General features: G+C 30.2%; 1 protein-coding gene and 1 long non-coding RNA gene across 3 annotated transcripts; one reads left to right on the forward strand and one right to left on the reverse strand.

Moving 5' to 3' along the window:
• The first annotated feature begins 995 nt into the window (after window positions 1-995).
• Window positions 996-17,078, forward strand: LOC101268892 (beta-glucosidase 13-like). 2 transcript variants are annotated; one of them, XM_019215048.3, is made up of 13 exons: window positions 996-1,205; window positions 1,498-1,567; window positions 5,507-5,565; window positions 7,138-7,213; window positions 10,487-10,564; window positions 10,658-10,745; window positions 14,247-14,388; window positions 14,468-14,583; window positions 14,666-14,883; window positions 15,179-15,210; window positions 15,296-15,398; window positions 15,507-15,615; window positions 16,757-17,078. In XM_019215048.3, exons 1-13 carry the CDS (start codon window positions 1,041-1,043, stop codon window positions 16,923-16,925), a joined length of 1,425 nt encoding a protein of 474 aa, XP_019070593.1. In that variant the 5' UTR covers window positions 996-1,040; the 3' UTR covers window positions 16,926-17,078. The 2 variants fall into 2 exon arrangements, with proteins under 2 accessions (XP_019070593.1, XP_004244958.1); XM_004244910.5 differs by having other exon boundaries at window positions 997-1,205; window positions 14,136-14,388.
• Window positions 11,228-11,626, reverse strand: LOC138337654 (uncharacterized). Its single transcript, XR_011211035.1, has 2 exons — window positions 11,542-11,626; window positions 11,228-11,391 (listed from the first exon to the last, which is right to left on the reverse strand). It is a non-coding gene; the product is annotated as an uncharacterized lncRNA (long non-coding RNA).
• Window positions 17,079-21,076: the final 3,998 nt, after the last annotated feature.

Genomic DNA, 21,076 nt, shown 5'->3' on the forward strand with positions numbered 1-21,076 from the left:
ATATATTATAACAAGTTATCAATAGAAAAATGTATATGTTGATTTCATATACATGTTTTTATTATTATTAAATTATGTTATATTCGCTCTATTTTAAATACATATTCAATTATAATATTACACGGCAAATGAATATTTTGATCCTTTTGGATTTGAAACAAAAACATAAGTAAAATGTATCAAAATGTAATTTGAGACTGTGATATTTACATTACATATGGATAGTTAAAATTAATAAATTGTTAAAATGATATTTTTTATTAATACAACATAAAAATAATGAAGGACAAACATGTAGAATATTTGAAATATTTTTCTGTTTTATGAAATTAAAATAATCATAAATTGATATATTTGCGCAATGCACATGTAAGTATAATAGATTTATAATATAATGAAGTAGTAATTCAAAGCTATTTATCTCTTATTTTAACCATAAACATGACTTTCTTCAAATTTATTTTGTCATGTCAAATTACTTTTAATGATAATATTAGTTGAGTGATTTTTTTGATAACAAAAGGCTAAGTTAAGTGATTTATTGGTAGAATAGTCTAAGTGAGTTATTTTGTTGATACAAAATAAAATTCAATTATTTGCTAGATAATTTTTTGAAATTGAGTGACCGTTAGGAAATTGATTACTCTGGTAATAATAATGAATATATTAGGTAATATACATATACTTAAAAAAAAAATTTTCTTATCGAACATAATTTCTATCAATCAAAAGATACTTTTTTTTTTCCAAAGCTAGTCAGAGGTGTTTTATTTAATCAATAAATTATATTTATTAATTTAAAGAGTATTTTTGAAATTTAATAAAAATTAATTTTGACTATATTAAAATTATTGAATCTTACTAATTATGCTTATGATATTATAGAAAGAATATGGCATGTAGTATTGACTTATAATTTTAAAATGAAACATGTTTCCCACATATGAAACAATAAATATTGAGTATATTTTTATATGTTTATTTGACTATATATATATAAGAAGTTGCACCATTTTAGTAGAAGAAGAAAATTACCAACAATGGGTATGAAAAGACTCTTGTTGAGGTTTTGTTCGTTTTACCTTGTAGTAAGTCTTCATCTTACTAGTGCTGCGGTAATCCCCGCGAAGCGCTTTGTGGCACCTTTTAACCGAACAAGTTTCCCTTCTGATTTCATATTTGGTGCTGCTTCAGCTGCTTATCAGGTATTCACAAAATTTTTCATACTAATCTTATTTAGCAAAGCTTCAAGTTATAAATCGTAACATGTTCACGTGACCGTCCACATATATACTTTGAAGTTACAATATTAAATAGTGAGTGTAAGGATACTAGATCTTTCCAAAAGTTTGTGATTATTACAATAATTTCAGAATATTTTCAAATCTTTTTCCATATATATATATATATATATATATATATATATATATATAACATGGAAATTCAATATAGGCATCACACACACATTTTTTTAATATTTTATGTTCGAATAAGTAGATTGAAGGACGAGCTCGTCAAGGAGGCAGGGGAGCTAGTATATGGGATACTTTCACCCACAAACATCCAGGTTTTTCCCCATCCTAAATAATGAAAAAAAATTGTGAATAAAACATAATTTTCCCACTAATGAACATTTTTTTATTCCCTAATTCAGTCAAAATATGTGTGGTAATTGCTAGTGAAAAGTTTACAATTAAAAATAGGTAGTAGTAATTTTTTAGAAGTCAACGATCTTCAATTTAGATAAGATATATATAGGAAATGAGTTGTCAATGATGACCGGTTGATAAAATATATATATATTAAATAATTGTGATCAGCTGAAGGTAGGTATATAAAAAAGTTGATCACCATTATAAATATATGTTATCCAAAAAAATATGATATATAATTTTTTTGTAGATGCAAATTATCTCAACTAACATAAAAAATAACATTTAAAACTTCCTTAAACATATACTTCAAAAAGCAGCTTCGGTCTCACTAGGTAATTTTCAATATAATATATTGTTCTTGGAAAAGCCATTGGCTAGTTTATAATCACGTATTATATAAACTATTTGATATAATGATGTAAACGTATGCTTTAACTTAATATTAGTTGTTATTTGTAAATTGTACCTTTCCAATATTTAAACTTATATTAATTTAAGCAATTAAAAACATATATTCTATGTAAAATAATTTGTGATAATTTATGCGAGATACACTCAACTTGATTTGTATTATGAAATATAAAATGAGTGTGTTTCAATTTTATATAAGTATAAATATTTATTTATCAGTACCTAAAATCAAAGAGACATAATTATCAAATAATATCAAATTAAAGAATACATTTATATATTAGATCAAAACAATATCGTAAAATTGAATTTCACATAAAGGATAGTTTATATTTGTCAACATATATATTATCATGGACTATTTCAAATTCATTTTAAAAATAGTCGTAGTGCATGTCACATAGTTCTAGACTAGATAATGAGTTGTCTTAGTTATATATATATATATATATATATATATATATATATATATATATATATATATATATATATATATGTGTGTGTGTGGGGGGGGGGGGGGGGTTCGGACTCACTCATCTAAAATAATTTTTTCGCTTTTTTTATATGAGCGAGTCCGAACTAAATGGCAAAAATTGTGCAATATTTGCTACGGAATACAAATGAATTAAACAGTAGGTATAGAATTTATTTTGATTTAGATATTTTCTATTATATACAATTTTTTCTTAAATTTAAAACCAAACGAGTGTATGAATGGAGCCGTCAATATGGGCTAGAGTCGTTGGGCCAATCTGGCGTAACCCGAGATTTAATAGGGTTGTGCTATGATTTTTGCAGTCCATTAAGAAAAGGGGTTTTTAGTCCGGCCTCTATAAGTTAGTTGATTTGTGGGACTTGAGAAATATCAGTAGGATCGGCCGTGTGCCAATAAAAATTAACTAAAAATATAATATAATATTAAAATTTAAAATTAAAGAGAGTCCAAATTCAAAATAATTAAATTAATATTTCTATTTTGATATTTATACTTTTACTTGAAAAAAATTTAATAAATATTATAAAGATACTTTTATTCGTTGATTTGATTGACAAGTAGTAACATTAACATATGTAATATTACTTTGCCGATATTTTATGATAATATTTTTAAATAATTTATAATTTAATTTAATAATTATAAAAAAAATATAATTTTAAAGAAGTGGTCTGACCCATAAAGCCTGTAGTCCACGTACTTATGAGTAGGATCGATTATTTTTTAGCTCACACAAAAAATAAACTAATCTGACCTGACCCATAAAATGTCAAAACTTGTATGAATTAGTCCTAATGAGGTGAGGTAGTCCATATTGACAATACTATATATGAGGTTATATTATACATAACATTTTCAAGTTTTTGAATTTCTCCAAAAAAAAATGTATTTTTCTTATTACCTGGTTCAATCTCCTATTGATAAAGTTGTCATACTATTTGTTTCATAATTGATCTAAATTTGACAGTATGATATGACTTCACAAAATGTCATATTTCATGGATCCTATTAACCTAATAGCATATCCTCGTGAAATAATTTTCTATTTTCTATTATTAAATAGAAGAAGATAATTTTTAAAAAAAGTTAAAAATATTTTTAAAATTTATTTTATTAATTGACTATGTTCTTATTTAAAATAATTTTTTTTTTATATTCTACCGTTTACAAATTTATCATATATATCCTTCAATTCCACCTCAAGAAAAATAACCCAATTTCTTCTTCTTAATTTGAACCCGACCGCTAAACCAAATAAATATTACCAAATCAAATCCCCAATATTTTATGACAATATTTTTAAATAATTTATAATTTAATTTAATAATTATAAAAAAATATAATTTTAAAGAAGTGGTCTGACCCATAAAGCCTGTAGTCCACGTACTTATGAGTAGGATCGATTATTTTTTAGCTCACACAAAAAATAAACTAATCTGACTTGACCCATAAAATGTCAAAGCTTGTATGAATTAGTCCAAATGGGGTGAGATAGTCCATATTGACAATACTATATATGAGGTTATATTATACATAACATTTCCAAGTTTTTGAATTTCTCCAAAAAAAATGTATTTTTCTTATTACCTGGTTCAATCTCCTATTGATAAAGTTGTCATACTATTTGTTTCATAATTGATCTAAATTTGACAGTATGATATGACTTCACAAAATGTCATATTTCATGGATCCTATTAACCTAATAGCATATCCTCGTGAAATAATTTTCTATTTTCTATTATTAAATAGAAGAAGATAATTTTTAAAAAAAGTTAAAAATATTTTTAAAATTTATTTTATTAATTGACTATGTTCTTATTTAAAATAAATTTTTTTTATATTCTACCGTTTACAAATTTATCATATATATCCTTCGATTCCACCTCAAGAAAAATAACCCAATTTCTTCTTCTTAATTTGAACCCGACCGCTAAACCAAATAAATATTACCAAATCAAATCCCCAAATTCATCAATTTATTCTTCATCTCTATACAAAGTTTTTCGTCCATTTCTCCTCATCGTCTTCTCTGTAATCTTCTTCTTCATTCAACCCTCCGTGCAATGGAACCCTTCATCTTCAAATCTGGACAGACCAAGTGGTGAAAAATGCAGATCTTTGTGAAGACCTTGACGGACAAGGTTATTACCTTAGAGGTAGATTAATCGGACACCTTAACAATGTTAATGCTAAGATCCAGGACAAGAAAGACATTCTTTAACCTTTTAGTTCAATTATCTTGCATTTCTTTAACAAAATTGTCCAAAGTAGTCTTGTTCTTATCTTTATTTAACACCAATTGAATCTCATTCTATGTGCCAAGACCCGACCTCAGACTAAAAGAACGAACAACTAACATCAGAAAGAGAAAATGGAACCAGAAACGACATAACTCAGCACCTTCAGTCATCTATTTCAGTGAATCAACAACCATCAAAATAGGTGCACAAATCCATTCAAATTCCCACATAACACTGTGAAAGGGTATCCATAAAATCCAAAAATATTAAATATAACATCTGGCCCTCTAGAAAAGCCAAGAATTTATAACCTAAGGCATGATTGAATATTTCTTTTTCAAAGTTAAGGTTGCACCATTGACAATGTTAAGGCTGCACAGAGAGTTGACGGAAGAAGAAGATTATATGTTAAAGGGGTTGGGCATGGTTTTAAATTGAGAAAACAGGTCGTTATTTAAGAATCAGGTTAATTCAAATCGACTTTAAATAGTGAAATTATTAATCGTGAGAGAAAAATAATTTCATTTTACATAGCTAACCAAAAAAATAAAGAATATTTTTTATTCTTTTTTTATTCATATAAAAAATAACCTCTTATTAAAAAAAACATAAACTAAAAACAAGTTTGAAGATGATTTTAATTGCACTTGTAATAGTGTATTTTGCCCTGGATCTCTTAACAATTTATTATCCGTAAATTACAGAAAAAATTGCTGACCATTCTACTGGAGATGTCGCTGTTGATTTCTATCATCGTTACAAGGTATTTATGATTAAATAATAGCTTAAATCTATACACTTTTATGATTAAATAATAGCTTAAATGTGTACAGTGCTTTTTAAAGTTGTCTGTATATTTTATTTAAATAATTTAATTAAGATTATAATTTATTGAACACTTAAATTGTTTAAAAAGTATACCTATTAAATATAAAATACTGATATGACGAAAAAAAATATTTTTCACTTCTTATGAACGCGTGAAATTTTTTGAAATATCGTTTTACTTTTATTTTTTCAAAAAAAAAACTAGACTTTTTCTTGTTTAATTGACACTTGACATTCAGATAAATTACAATTATTTTTTAATATTTAAAAAATAATATTTTTAAGTAAAAAAAGAAAGAGCATCCTACCACCCTTCGACTAATCTTTTTTTCTAAGTTTAAACTTTGAAACAAAACTAAAGAATCTTCATTTTTTTATTTTCTATTTCTTTTCAATATTCATAAAAAAAATTGAATCAAGAAAATGAATTTACAAAAAAAATAGCGAAAATAGATTTTTGGAACATCGAGATGAAAAAAGTAATCATCTCCATTTGCAGTCACCTTCAAATAAATATGACCATTAAAATAAATTTGTAAACCCACTAAACTTATCAAAAATAATATCAAATAATTCACTAAATTATCCTCTTAATTGCTCCTTAAAATTGATTTTAAGATGATTAACCATTGACAAACTTCCTTTATTCATCACTCTTATACCAACTTTTAAAATATCTTTCTCTATCATGTACAAGGAATGAAAAATAATTTTCCATGAAATTAATTTGGGTCCTTTTAATTTTACTTTGCAATCGATTTTCGGATGAGTATTCTTCATCACTATTGTATCAATCTTTTTAGATATCTTTTTAACTCACATATTAAAAATACAAAATATTTTTTTCAAACATATCAAGTCAACAAGTAATTTGCAGTGAAGGTTTTTGTCGTTTGAGAAAAAAAATAGATGAGAAGAAAATGAAAATGAAGGGGGATTGGGTAGGGTGGGGTTGAGTAAAATTGGTTGTCATTTCATTTATTTTTATTAAGAAATAGATACAAGATTTATTTGAAATAATTTTCATTCTTTTTAATATTTTTTTTATAGTTATTGGGGTCAAGTGACACATGTCATCATTTAATTAGTTAATTCTTTTACATCATATCGTTGTATCACACACACTTTACCTTTTTTTTTACTGATTATCGAAAAAAATCTAATAGAAATAAGTTTTGGATAGATAAAAGTGTCTAATAGATACTAATCTTAATTCAGATGTCTAACTAAATCATACGAACAACTTAAAGGGACTACATATGACTTAAGCCTTATGTAATTCTAAACATTACACAACATCCCAATCATGTCCACACCAAAACTAGTTCTCTTTTATCTTTATAAAGAACTCAATATGATTATATGTGTGTCTCGCATTAATCAATAAAATTATACACGACAAGAATAAATTATATAAAAAGATGATCGATACAAAAAAAAAGAGTTTAAAAATTATTTAATATAGGATTATAAAACAATTAACGTCAAAATAAATGTTGCATTGCAGAGCGACATAGGTCTGCTTAAGGAAGTTGGCATGCAGGCATTCAGGTTTTCTATCTCATGGTCTCGAATTTTACCATGTAAGTATACTTCTCTTCAATATATAGATGTTCTACACATTAATGATAAATCTTTGAAAAATCCTAATAAGAAATGTAATACAATTAGTAATAATTACTATGACTTTCTTGCACCTTAACATGTACAATATTTGCATTTTCTTAAATTAATTATAATATTTGATAACATAGGATTTTTCTCATCTTTATTTTAGTTGTTAGGTAGTGGAGCCTGATTAATTTTAGGTTTTCCTATTTATTTTCTATTTTAGGCTTTCCTATTTATTCTCTATTTTAGGCTTTCCTATTTTTTCTCTATAACCAAAAATACTCTGATTTATTAATATAAATATACCTCACCGCCGTGGAAGTTTACTCACGGGGTATTACCACGAATTATTGAGTTTTCTCTTTCTCTCTCTGGATCTCTCATCTCTCATCTCTTTCTCTTGATAGTTCTTGTGTTCTTCATTCATCTAGTGTGTGTGCGTGAATTCGATCCTAACAACTGGTATCATAACTAAGGAGATTCAACACGATCACAGAAGATGGATAGTTCGAAGCTTGAAATCGAGAAGTTAGATGGATCCGATTTCAGTTTCTGGAAGATGCAGATTGAAGATTATCTGTACCAGAAAGATCTTCACGAACCGTTGACCGAGGTGAAGCCGGAATCAATGACGGAGCAGAAGTGGAAACTCAAAGATGGTCAGGCTCTAGGGTTGATCCGGTTGACTTTGTCAAGAAGCGTGGCATTCAACATCGTGAAGGAGAAGACTACGTCCGATCTGTTGAAGGCACTGTCAAACATGTATGAAAAACCATCGGCGAAGAACAAAGTATATTTGATTCGTATATTGTTCAATTTACAGTTGTCTGTGAATGGATCCGTTTTTTATCACATAAACGAGTTCAATATGATTGTGAATCAACTCAATTCTGTGGATATTAATTTCGAGGATGAAATTAAGGCGTTGATTTTTATGTACTCTCTGCCCGAGTCTTGGGATATTACTGTTGTTGCGATTAGCAGTTCCCGTGGATCTGAGAAACTGATGTTTGATGAAATCGGTGATGTTGTTCTTAGCGAAAGTATTCACAAACGAGAAGTGGGAGATTCATCGGGCAGTGCTCTCAGCGTTGACTGAAGGGGGAGAAGTAAGACGAAAGGACAAAATCAACATGGTCGATCAAAATCAAAGAATCGAGGGAAATCCCTGAAAAGATCAAACGTGACTTGTTTGAACTGTGGAGAAAAAATGCACTTTCGGACGAACTGTACAAAGCAAAAGAAGAAACAGAATCAGAAATTTGGAGATGACAATGATTCTGTAAAATCAGCAGAGGACATTGGGGATGCTCTAATCCTTAGTGTGAACAGCCCGGTTGAATCATGGATTTTGAATTCTGGTGCATCTTTCCATTCATCTCCAAGTAAGGAGTTGTTCCAAAACTTCAAATCTGGAAATTTTGGAAAAGTATATCTTGCTGACAATAAAGCCTTAGAGATTGAAGGAAAGGGGGATGTTTGCATAAAGACCATCTCAAGAAACCAGTGGACATTGGAGGATGTCATATATATTCCTGGGATCAAGAAAAATCTGATCTCTGTTGGTCAGTTGGATAGCACGGGATATGCAGCAATGTTTGGGAAAGGTTCGTGGAAGATCGTGAAAGGTGCTATGGTAGTAGCTCGTGGCACCAAATCTGGAACCTTGTACAGCACTGCAGGGTGTATAAACATGGCCGCTGTTGCTGAAGGTGCTTCCGGTTCATGTCTATGGCACAACAGACTTGGACACATGAGTACTAAAAGAATGAAGATGCTGGTTGCAAAAGGAGCATTAGAGGGTCTAAAGTTTGTTGATATGGGTCTTTGCGAGAGCTGTGTTATGGGCAAACAAAAAAGAGTAAGCTTCACAAAGACTCCTAGAGAGCCAAAGAAAGTATTGTTGAAAATGGTCCATACATATGTTTGGGGACCATCTCCAGTATCATCACTTGGAGGATCCAGATTCTATGTTACCTTCATTGATGATTTCAGCAGGAAAGTATGGGTTTACTTGTTGAAGCATAAGTCAGATGTGTTTGCAACTTTCAAAAAGTGGAAAGCTGAAGTTGAGAATCAGACCGGTTTGAAAGTCAAATGCCTAAGGTCTGCCAATGGAGGAGAGTATGATAAATCAGAGTTAAAGGCATTCTTTGCAGCTGAGGGAATCAAATTGATGAGAACAGTTCCTAGTAAGGCAAGGCAGAATGGAATTGCTGAGATGATGAACAAAACATTGAATGAGCGTGCAAGGAGTATGAAGATACAATGTGGGCTGCCCAAAACACTTAGGGCGGATGCTGTGAGCACAGCTGCATACTTGATCAACAGAGGACCATCAGTTCCTTTACGGTTCAAGATTCCATAGGAGGTGTGGACAGGAAAAGAACTCAAGTACTCACACTTGAGGACTTTTGGTTGCACTGCTTATGTTCATGTTAGGTAGTGGAGCCTGATTAATTTTAGGCTTTCCTATTTATTCTCTATTTTAGGCTTTCCTATTTATTCTCTATTTTAGGCTTTCCTATTTATTTTCTGTAACAAATAATACTCTGATTTATTAATATAAATATACCTCACCGCCGTGGAAGTTTACTCACGGGGTGTTACCACGAAATATTGGGTTTTCTCTTTCTCTCTCTAGATCTCTCATCTCTTTCTCTTGAAAGTTCTTGTGTTCTTCATTTATCTAGTGTGTGTGCGTGAATTTGATCCTAACATTAGTTTGTTCAGTTATATTTTCACTTCAAATAATCTTCAATTTAGTTAGTTAAATATATCTTCGTTCCGTGAAGTTATCATTATATAAAGAGTTTAATATTTTATTTTTTAACAAATAGAGTAACATTATTATATTTGTGTACAATTTTCATAAAATAGAGGGTGTGAGTGCTTGATTTTGAAGTATAAAGGAATATACGTACCTTCAATTAATCAGTTCGTATCACAAGGTTATTTTCGGTATAATTCAAAAAATTAAAAAAAGGACACAGTAATAGTTGCTCCCTTCAATTAAAAAGAATGATCTAATTTTGTTTTCTGTTTAAAATAGAATGACCTTTTTTTATAACACTTTAACTTCAATTTTAAACATGACATGTTTAATTAAGACCATATGATTTAATAACATTTTAATACATTGACATAACTTTAATGTAAAATTACAAAATTAAAAAATTTCCATGCAAAGTTAAACTAGACCAGTAATATTCTATTATTACTGAACTGAAACGACTTTGCTTTAGATGGAAAGGTAAGCAAAGGGGTGAATCCAGAAGGCATCAAATTCTACAACAATGTCATCAATGAGCTTATTTCAAAAGGTACAAGTAACTTTTCTCATTCTAGTTAAAATAACCCTTTGAGAAACCATCATAATTAAGGTTCCTAACCTTTCTTTAAATTTCTTTTAAAAGGTTTGACACCATTTGTGACGCTTTTCCACTGGGACACACCACAAGGCATTGAGGACGAATATGGAGGCTTTATGAGTTCAAAAATAGCGTAAGATGGTTTAAGTATTGAATTAGAAATAAAAATTTCATGTATGTTTGACCACCATAGATATCATATTTTCTTTGGCCTAAGTCATCTACAGCCCCTTAAAGTTGTCCACATAATTCACTTAGATACCTCAACTAGGCCTAATACTGATTAAACACCTCTACTAACTCGAATTTGATTTATTTAGACACTTTTGCTGAAGTGGCACAGAAAGTGTAATTCACATCTTGGTGAACGCGTGAAGTTCATATTTTAATATTTTTCCTTTTCCTTTTTAATCTTTCCCTTTAATTTTCTCATTATTTTTTTAACAATAACATTTTTTTTATCTTCTTCTCTTTCACCATCTGAGACCACTTTGCTTTACAAATCCATGGTCATTTTTTATTTTATATTTACTTTTACAAATTTCATGTTTTCTTTTTCTTTTTTTAATATTCTAATAATTGTCAACTTCCGAATGGAGATTGTCATTCACAATCTTTTATCAAAAAAATGAAGATGCCTTATTTATAAAAAAAAATGGAAATCATCTACAGCTTCTTTGCCGGAAAAAATGAAGATCATTAATAAAATATCTTCTCTCTCCCTCTTCACCTCTCCCGCCACAAACCACCTTGATCTACGCCCCTTCTTCCTCCCAAATCTAAGTAGAAACATAAAAACAAAAAAAAAATACAAATTTGAAAATATCAAAATAAACAAAGGAAGAATGAGAATCTTTTAAGAAAACACCATCAATTCAAATGAAAATGAGCAAGAAGACATAAAAGATATTAAAATGATAAGTTTATACCTAATATATGTTAAATATCTATTTGTTCTAAATGGAGAATTAACAATGGTGGAAGGTGGAGCTGTTATAGAAAGAAAAGAAAGGGAAAGATTTGTATGGGGTGGAGTGCGGGGTGGGTGAAGGGGGGTTGTATAATTTCTTTCTTTTTTTTTTATTTTTTTTAAAGAAAAATTTAAAGTCTTTTCTTAAAGATTTTGACTTATTAATATTTAAAATTTATTTTGATAATTATTTTAAATTAAAATGCCACATGTTTTTATTTGATTTGCTATTTTGTCACATCATGTGCATGTGTATTACACGCACTTTCTCTTTTGATTGAATGTCACAAAAATGTTCAATAGGTATTTATTTGTTAAGGTTAGAGTGTCTAATAGAAAACAATGTTTGTTAAAGTGTCTAAATGAATTATACGAACAACTTTAAGGGGCCACACATGACTTAATTACTAAATTATATATATTATGTCTCATGTATTATCATGATTAAAAGTACACCATAGATGTGACATGTCCTATAAGACCCCAAAATGTCCTACACAAGTCACTTGACATACATACAACACAACATAATAGAGCCAAGTAGAAAAGGAACAGAAGTCTCATATTATGAACATAACTTAAGTGCAGAAATATATTAAGTCTTGGAAAGCCAATCTAAAACATCAAGAGTGATTGGAACGTAACTCACATACTACGTACAAAGTCTCAAAAGTAAAGTCTTCATGGTCTTGCCCTCGGAGTATCAGGACTCATCAATCCAAGAAATAGATAGCGATCTGTATCTAGCCACGAGCGGGAGGAGAGGAAGTGGTAAACTGTACATTATGAAATAATATAGACACAAGTATGCCTTAGAACATGTAATTTATTAAGTATGAGGGATATCCATAAAAACATAAACCATGATCACAAGAGACATAATAGAAACATGATATGCAAGACCAAGCTAAATATAGTAAAACCTTTATAGAAGAATCATATATCACGAACATGTCATTGTATCTTAAATCATCATGAAAGCTTAAAAAAACCTTTAGGAGAACATAGATCATTTTGTGGGATAATTATTGTCAACCTAAATAGACCGTGTTGGATATAACATGAAATTTGGTGTCTTACTCCCACACCAAAAAGAAATGTCTTACTTGCCAAGGTAAGAAGCATGAACTTCTAGCATACGTGGGTACTAACTATGTTTTCTATGACAATCCTACGGGGTCATGTAGTTAGGGACAACAAGACTACTACTAGAGAACCAACCTTTATTAACTGGAGAGTTTCCATCTCAATATCCTCTCGATGCTATGTAAATATCTCAACAGAATAGTCATATGCATAGACATATTATCATAAATGGAAAATCATAATTATGTTACTATTTCAAACTTAAATCATTGTAGAGTAGCTCCTTAAATCATGAATCTGCATACATGACCAATCATGATTTCTTAATATGAGAAAACCTTTCACAATTTCATTGATACAAATCTTAGAAACAACATTAGATCATAGAACATCTTTTTATTAATCATGCATAAACTTTCATAAATCATCATTCACAATTCCATAGCTTACTTCATAAATTCAAAATAAAATTATGCATAATGCATGAGTGCATATGAAATCAATTGAAAAGTACTTAATTGAATCAAATCATGCATAATAAGATAGAAATCAAACAATTGAATCATAAGATATAGGACCCATGGAGAATTGAGATCAAACCTTAATTAACTTAATGAAATTGAATTGGAGAATTGAGAATCATTAGGATCCAATAGATTAATGAAATCCATTGGTGAATTTCCACATACCTTGAGGATCTATGTCAAAAAGCAATGTAGAAAAAAAGAGAACCCTAGTTTTCTTCCTGGAGACTTGAGAGAATATGGAGAGGATGAATGTGAATGAAAATTGGGGATTTGAGAGAATAAGAGAGTTTGGGTAAAATTAGGGTTGGGAAAATCAGTTATAGGTCTAAATTAAGCGACACAGTATAGGGGTTATTTGGGAGGAAAAAGACCAAACCACCCTTCATTAAAACTGTCGGATGTGACCTACGGTTCTGATCTACGCTCCGTAGAGTAACCTACAACCCGTATTAGTCAACCATAGACTCGACTACAAAAACCTAAAATTTGCTCAAACTTCCAGCAAGACCTCCCTACGGCCTATAAAAAATTCTACGACTCGTTGAGCCAACTTTTAGAACCCAAGTTCAAGTAAAAAACTTCACCAAGTCTAGAATCCTCCTACTAAACCCATATACTATACCCATACTCCAAAAGTGCGATGAACTATCATGTTCACTCGTAGGTCAAAATAAAGAAACTTAAATTTTCGTAAACTCAACCTCATTCCTACGAGTGTTATGTGTGACTCGTAGAGACTCCTATGGACCATAGACTTGTCTTGTAGGGTGAGATTACGAGAGGCGAAAACATGAAGTTCATCTATTTTCATTTTCCGAAGAGTTACATGGATGAGGTTCACTTGTAAATATTTTAGTTAATTGTTTTGGTATAGATAAGATGTATTATTTGGTTTGAAATTGTAAGGTAAGATATGTTTTGATTATGTTAATGGGTTTAGGAAAGACTATGGTGAGTATGTGGATGTTTGCTTCAAAGAATTTGGTGATAGAGTAAAGCATTGGATCACTTTAAATGAGCCATTATCTTATAGCATGAATGGATATGCTAGCGGTACGTTTGCACCAGGAAGATGTTCGAGTTATGTTGGAAACTGTACAAAGGGTGATTCTGCGACGGAGCCATATATTGTAGCTCACAACTTGCTTCTTGCCCATGCAACTGCTGTCAAACTATATAGACAAAAATATCAGGTAAGGTATATATATATATATATATATATATATATGCACGCGCGTAATTTCATTTTGACATTTGTATTCTTTGTTTCAGAAAACACAAAAAGGGAAAATAGGAATCACCTTGGTAACTCACTGGTTCGTACCAAAAATCAAGACTCCACTAGGACTCGGTGCCCCTCAAAAAGCACTTGATTTTTTCTTAGGATGGTGAGTTTTTTCCGCTGCATGCACTCCCTAGCTTGTTTATTATTACTTATCAAATGTTGATCGATGACATTTCTATATACAGGTTTTTGGACCCAATTACATATGGTGACTACCCAGCCAGCATGCGCGCTAACGTAGGGGGTCGGCTCCCAAAATTCACACCAGAGCAGAAAAAGTTGGTCAAAGGGTCCATTGATTTCTTAGGAATGAATTACTATACTACTCAGTATGCATCTCCAATGCTATCTGTCCCCAGAGTTAACCTTAGCTATACCACAGATGGTCATATTGATATGACTAGTAAGTAATCAAATTCAATTTATTCATTGTTGTCATAATTTGTTTTTAATTCATATGAAATTTAAGAAAGAAAGAAAGAAAAACTTTTAAACCTTTGTAGCAGTGTGACTATAAATCGTTTCATTAATTAAGGGTAACATATTGAACATTTAAAATTGAATTAAATGATTTATAATCACACTAGATCATAAATTTTGAAATTCTTTCTATTATCTAATTAAACTTTATATGAAAGATAAATATAGGAATAGAGAATATCATATATGTACTTAACAATTTGTATTTCATAATTCAGCACAAAAGGACGGAAAGCCTATCGGTACACCGGTACTAATTCTCTCCTTTCCTTTTAATTTTTCCGTAACATATTTATGAACTAATGAATTAATTTTTATTTTATATTGTCATGCAGACTGCGCTGAGTTGGCTATACATTTATCCAAGAGGAATATATGACCTCATGCTTTACCTCAAGCAAAAATATAAGAATCCTCCCATTTACATAACAGAAAATGGTAGTTATTATATATTTTATTAGTTTATATATAATATTCAAACCACTTTAATTTAAACTAGCGCGCTATTCTTCCTTTTTAGTTAATTGTCATTATGCATGTTTGCAGGAATGGCTGATGCGAACAATAGCACATTGCCACTTAAACAAGCCCTTAAAGATGATATGAGGATAAGGTATTACGAGGGACACCTATGGTTTCTATCAAAAGCCATCAAGTAAGATATTTTTGTTGCTTAATTACTTGTGCATTAATTAATCGGACAAGGGCCTAAAATAGGCTTAAAGTATTGAAAATGGTACAAAATTACCCTTCATCCACCTATTGGCTCCAAAATGCTCTTTTTATCCACCTATTGGCTCCAAAATACCCTTGTCATCCACCTTTAGATTCAAAATTGACCATTTTTTAATTGTTTTAAAATTAAACTCTGTAAATATTTTTTTAAATACTGGGGGTTCAACTATTAATTATAATTTTAATTTATTGATATAATTTATAAATCAATCCACTACCCACTCATTACTTACTAAACCTCACTCAATTAACAATTCAATTATAATATCAAAATCGTCATAAACACTAATAAAACACGATGAAATTATAGATTACTGAAAATGACATTCAAAATTATTCGAGTTCGAATCGAAGCCCCAATTAAAAATTTAGGTTGAACTGCTTATTTAGGAGGACACTTTCTTTCAAAATTGAATTAGAAATTTATGATTAAAGGTAAAGAAATAATACATCCCGAATTAATTCATGCACTTTTTTTAAATATAAATTTATAAATATTTATGATTTATTTTAAAACCCTTAATATATTATTTTGAAAAAAAATTACATATGAAGTAAAATCACATAATTGAGACGTAAGAATAATTAAGATGAACATAGTCAGACTTTTAAGTTTATCGGTGATTTTTATGTAGCCACTTGAATGTATGATAATTTACTTCTATATTTTTTAAAAACACTCAATTGACAATAGCTTGCATTAATAATGTGACGGGTTCATTAATTTAGAGGGATTTAATTAGTAATGGGTGGTTAGTGGATTGATTTATAAATTACACTAATAAGTTAAATTATAACAAATAGTTGAGCGACACGTATTTTAAAAAATATTTAAATAGTTTAAATATAAAACCATTAAATAAGTGGTCAATTTTGAACCAAAAGGTGGATGACAAGGGTATTTTGGACCCAATAGATGGGTGGAAAGAACATTTTGGAGCTAATAGGTGGATGAATGATAATTTTATACCATTTTCAATACTTTAATGATATTTTAGCCCTTTTCCGTTAATTAATTAATATATTCATATATAAACTCAAATTTCAACTTGAATATGTAGGGCGGGTGCAAATGTGAAAGGACATTTTGCATGGTCATTCTTAGATGACTATGAATGGGATGCTGGTTTCACTGTCCGATTTGGCATTACATTTGTTGACTACAAAAATGGACTTAAAAGATATTTCAAGAAATCTGCTTACTGGTACAACAAGTTCCTCTTGAAATAAAATAGTTGGCTCGTAGCACTTGGGATGTCGTCTGTCACGTTATTGCATTTTCTCACAATTAATGTTTGCTTTCTAGCTTTTTCATAATGAGCGGGCTACAATAATTTCCCATGATATTCACATTTATTGCAAAAATAATTATTCCATTTAGAATTACTCTATCTACATTAAAAAACAGTAATAAGCACATCAAATCTTTGAATGGATCAATATATAGGGAAAATTGTAAAAATAACCATCAAACTATGTGAAGGGAACAAAAATTGTCACGATCGACCCAACACCTAGACGTAACTGGCACTCCAGAATCATTATTAATTCACGAAAGAATCCTTGGCTTGACTCAATACTCAGTGGAAGATTTACTCAACAATAGATGAACTCAAAAGTAAACATTTACTCTTTTGTCTTAAAAAAAAGTAAACTCAGAAGTGTCTGGAAACATTCAACTAGCCAAAAGAAGGCAACTCAAGTCTTAAACACAACAGAAATGGAAAAGACTACTCAAAATACTACTGTCTAGGAAGCCTTTAATAACTAAGATGGAAGTCAGGAGAAGACCCACAACATCGTAACAAAACAAAATCCATAAATGCGAAGCCCTCCGGAAAGCAAGGGTGGTTGACCAAACTAGCTGGAATGCGATGGGATCAACGAAACACTGGTTATTGACCCAAAATACCTGTATCTGCATTATGAAATACTGCAATCCAAATGACATCAGTACATTGAATGTTAAAGCATATAAGGAGAAACTCTAAAACATAAATATCTGCTTGAACTGATAAAACAGAAACATATTAACCTCGTCTCAACTCAACTCAATATGAAGCAACAATAATATTCAATTAATAATAAAATCTTTCACTCTTATTTGAGAGATTCTCTAACCGATAATCATCAGTATGAGCTATGTAATGATACAACGTCTCACCACACTACCAGAACTTTCATATACTTTACCCATGTTGGCACATATTGTTTATGAGGACTTTGAGTTGTCTGAATTCGTCCCCATATCGGTGCTCAATACTACTCCCAATAATATTACTCATGCTTATATTTTTTAAAACATTCTCTCATCCTCAAACTTTGAGTTTATTTCTCAAAAGGTTCTCTTAAAATAGATGATTTTTAAAACTCCTCATGAACTCATTTGGAAACCAAGGCCTTCTCTCATTTTAAATGTAAAAAAATTTAAACATAGGAATACTTAGTCCCCGTAAATTCATTTTGAAATCATGAGCTCAACTCTCCGCATCCTCGTACTCAAATACTAAAGTCTTTAAGCAAGTTTAAAAAATTGTAAAAGACTTCTCAAAATGACTCGAGAGGATTTTCTCAAACTCTATTCTTAACTCAATCTTGAATTTGAAATGTGAAGTTAAGAGTTATGATTCATGATATATACGATATGTCGATGATTAATGAAAGTTTAAATAGTTAGAATTAAGAAGAGAATGAAAAGGAATAAGTGCAGAACGAGAATGAAAGAGAAAAAGGATTTGACGCTTCGGGTGCAGGGTGACACATTGCGCTAGGCATCCAATGACTGGGGTTAAATTCTGGTGCAGTGTGTAGACATGTAATTTTTGACCGAACATAAGGTTTTACACCATTGTTAGTGCTTAAATATTTTGTTTAAAAATTTAAATTTCATATTTTACTTTTATTTCATTTTATTAAATTTATTGAAAAAGATATGAAAACTATCAAAATAGAATTACACTTTTAAGGTACATTTTGTTTTTAATTTATTCAAATTTTTGATAATAAGTTAGTAATATAAATATTTTTTATCTAGCTATTTAATTTTTTCTTGGTTAATATTATTTTTATATTTTATTTAACAACAAAAAATAATAATAAAATCAAAACTACCCCACCTACACTATCCCTGTTAGGACTGGAAATAAGCAGGTGTAAACGCGGAAGCTAGCAAAGCAAACCTCGAAAAACCACGAGAAAGAAGACAACAAGAAATATACCAAAAGACACAAAGATTTAACGTGGTTCGGTGAATCGACCTACATCCACAAAGGAGATGAGCAATCCACTATAAATATGAGACTACAAAATACAGAGGGAAACAACCTCAACCAATTCACTCGGAATACATGGGAGGTTCACACAAGTGATAACGTATCAAGCTTGTGACCCACAATTTCTCCCTCTAACCAAAACTCTCAAAGCCCTGAAGACTACATTGTGAATGCTGATTAAGTTAGAAGGAATATGCCTCTATTTATAGAGTCCTAAACCTTTTCCTACCAACAAAGAATTAGTCAATCCAAAACCTTTTCCTAAGAGGAAAACCTATTTATGGTAAGAAATCAGGGCAAATAAAACCCAACAAATCTCCCCCTTGGACTGAATTTCTGACAAAATAAATTTGTTCACCTTCTTCACTTAATCTTCAACAACTTGCTTCTCCTCTCCATAATCTCCTTTGCAAAATTTATGTCTAAAAGAGAAACTCTCTGAAAAAATTTCTTCAACAAAATCTTCATTACTGTCAAAAAGCTTGTGGCGAGAACTCCACCCGTCAAGATGAACACCTCTTTCTAACCTGGTCCAATAATCGATTATCGAACCACTGAATCTAACTTCATCATTGAATCTAGCTCTGATACCACTTGTTAGGATCGGAAATAAGCAGGTGTAAATGCGGAAGCTAGCAAAGCAAACCTCGAAAGACCACGAGTAAGAAGACAACGAGAAATATACCAAAAGATACAAAGATTTAACGTGGTTCGGTCAATCGACCTACGTCCACAAAGGAGATGAGCAATCCACTATAAATATGATAGTACAAAATACAGAGGGAAACAACCTCAACCAATTCACTCGGAATACATGGAAGGTTCACACAAGTGATAATGTATCAAGCTTGTGACCCACAATTTCTCCCCCTAACCAAAACTCTCAAAGCCCTGAAGATTACATTGTGAATGCTGATTAAGTTAGAAGGAACATGCCTCTATTTATAGAGTCGTAAACCTTTTCCTACCAAAAAAAATTAGTCAATTCAAAACCTTTTCCTAAGAGGAAAACCTATTTATGGTAAGAAATTAGGGCAAATAAAACCCAACATTCCCATCTCCCTCCCCATTTCCTATCACAATCCACTAAAACACTCCCCCCCTAGACACCTGTACAACACAACATAACACACGACTACAGTACACACGACCCAAAATACAAACCCATATATACAGACACACTACAACACTAGAAAAAAGAAGAAGACAGAAATAAGTACAGAAAGAAAACCAAAAAGAGAAGGAAAAAAAGGAAAAAATCAGAAAATTTTTGGCAATAAAAAAAAAATCAAAACACACCCACACACAACAAAAAACAGAAAGGAAAGAAGGAAAAACACAATACACATAAAAAATTATGAGTGTTCGAATAGTGGTTCAGTTAAGACTTTGCGGTACTTTTCTTTTCATTTAAGGTTCAACTTTACCTTGTTTATGAAAAGGAATTTGTTGTAATAATTATTTGATAGTTTCTTACACTTTTGTTTTATTCATAATTTGATTGAAATGAAGAATGTGTAGCAGTTATATTTTTAAAAAAAATAGTTTTATTTGATGAAAATTATTGTTGTTTATTTTGTCCAATAAAGAATGAGATTTATTTTAGAAATTTTTCATTGTTATGTACTTTTGTTGGATTAATGAGATATTATAATATTTTCATGCCTTTTTATCATTAACTTTACTATAAAAAATATATAATATGTGTGGGCCTAATTTTAATATTAACTTTAAGAGTGAATAAAAAAAAAAAAAAATAACATATAATATTAGATTGTATCCTAGATGTTTAGATTTATTTTACTCTATTTGATTTTATTTAATATTTTCTTATAACAATAAATGTGTTTTCGGCATGTTAAGAATATTGGTTTCAATTAAGAATGTGGTTACACATCTTTCTTGATACATTTAAAAATAATTTAAGGATGCGGTGACGCAACTTGTCCATAAAATATTAAATTTCTAGTAATTTAACAAAAGACTTATAGGCAATTACTATGTGAAATACGAAGAAGACAATTATGTATCTAAACGTCAAAATCGAAAATGCAGTTATGCATCCGATTTAAGACTAATAAAATTCAACAATAAAAATATGAACGAAAC

The sequence above is a fragment of the Solanum lycopersicum genome, chromosome 8, assembly GCF_036512215.1.
Source record: "Solanum lycopersicum chromosome 8, SLM_r2.1".
Classification (NCBI taxonomy): domain Eukaryota; kingdom Viridiplantae; phylum Streptophyta; class Magnoliopsida; order Solanales; family Solanaceae; genus Solanum; species Solanum lycopersicum.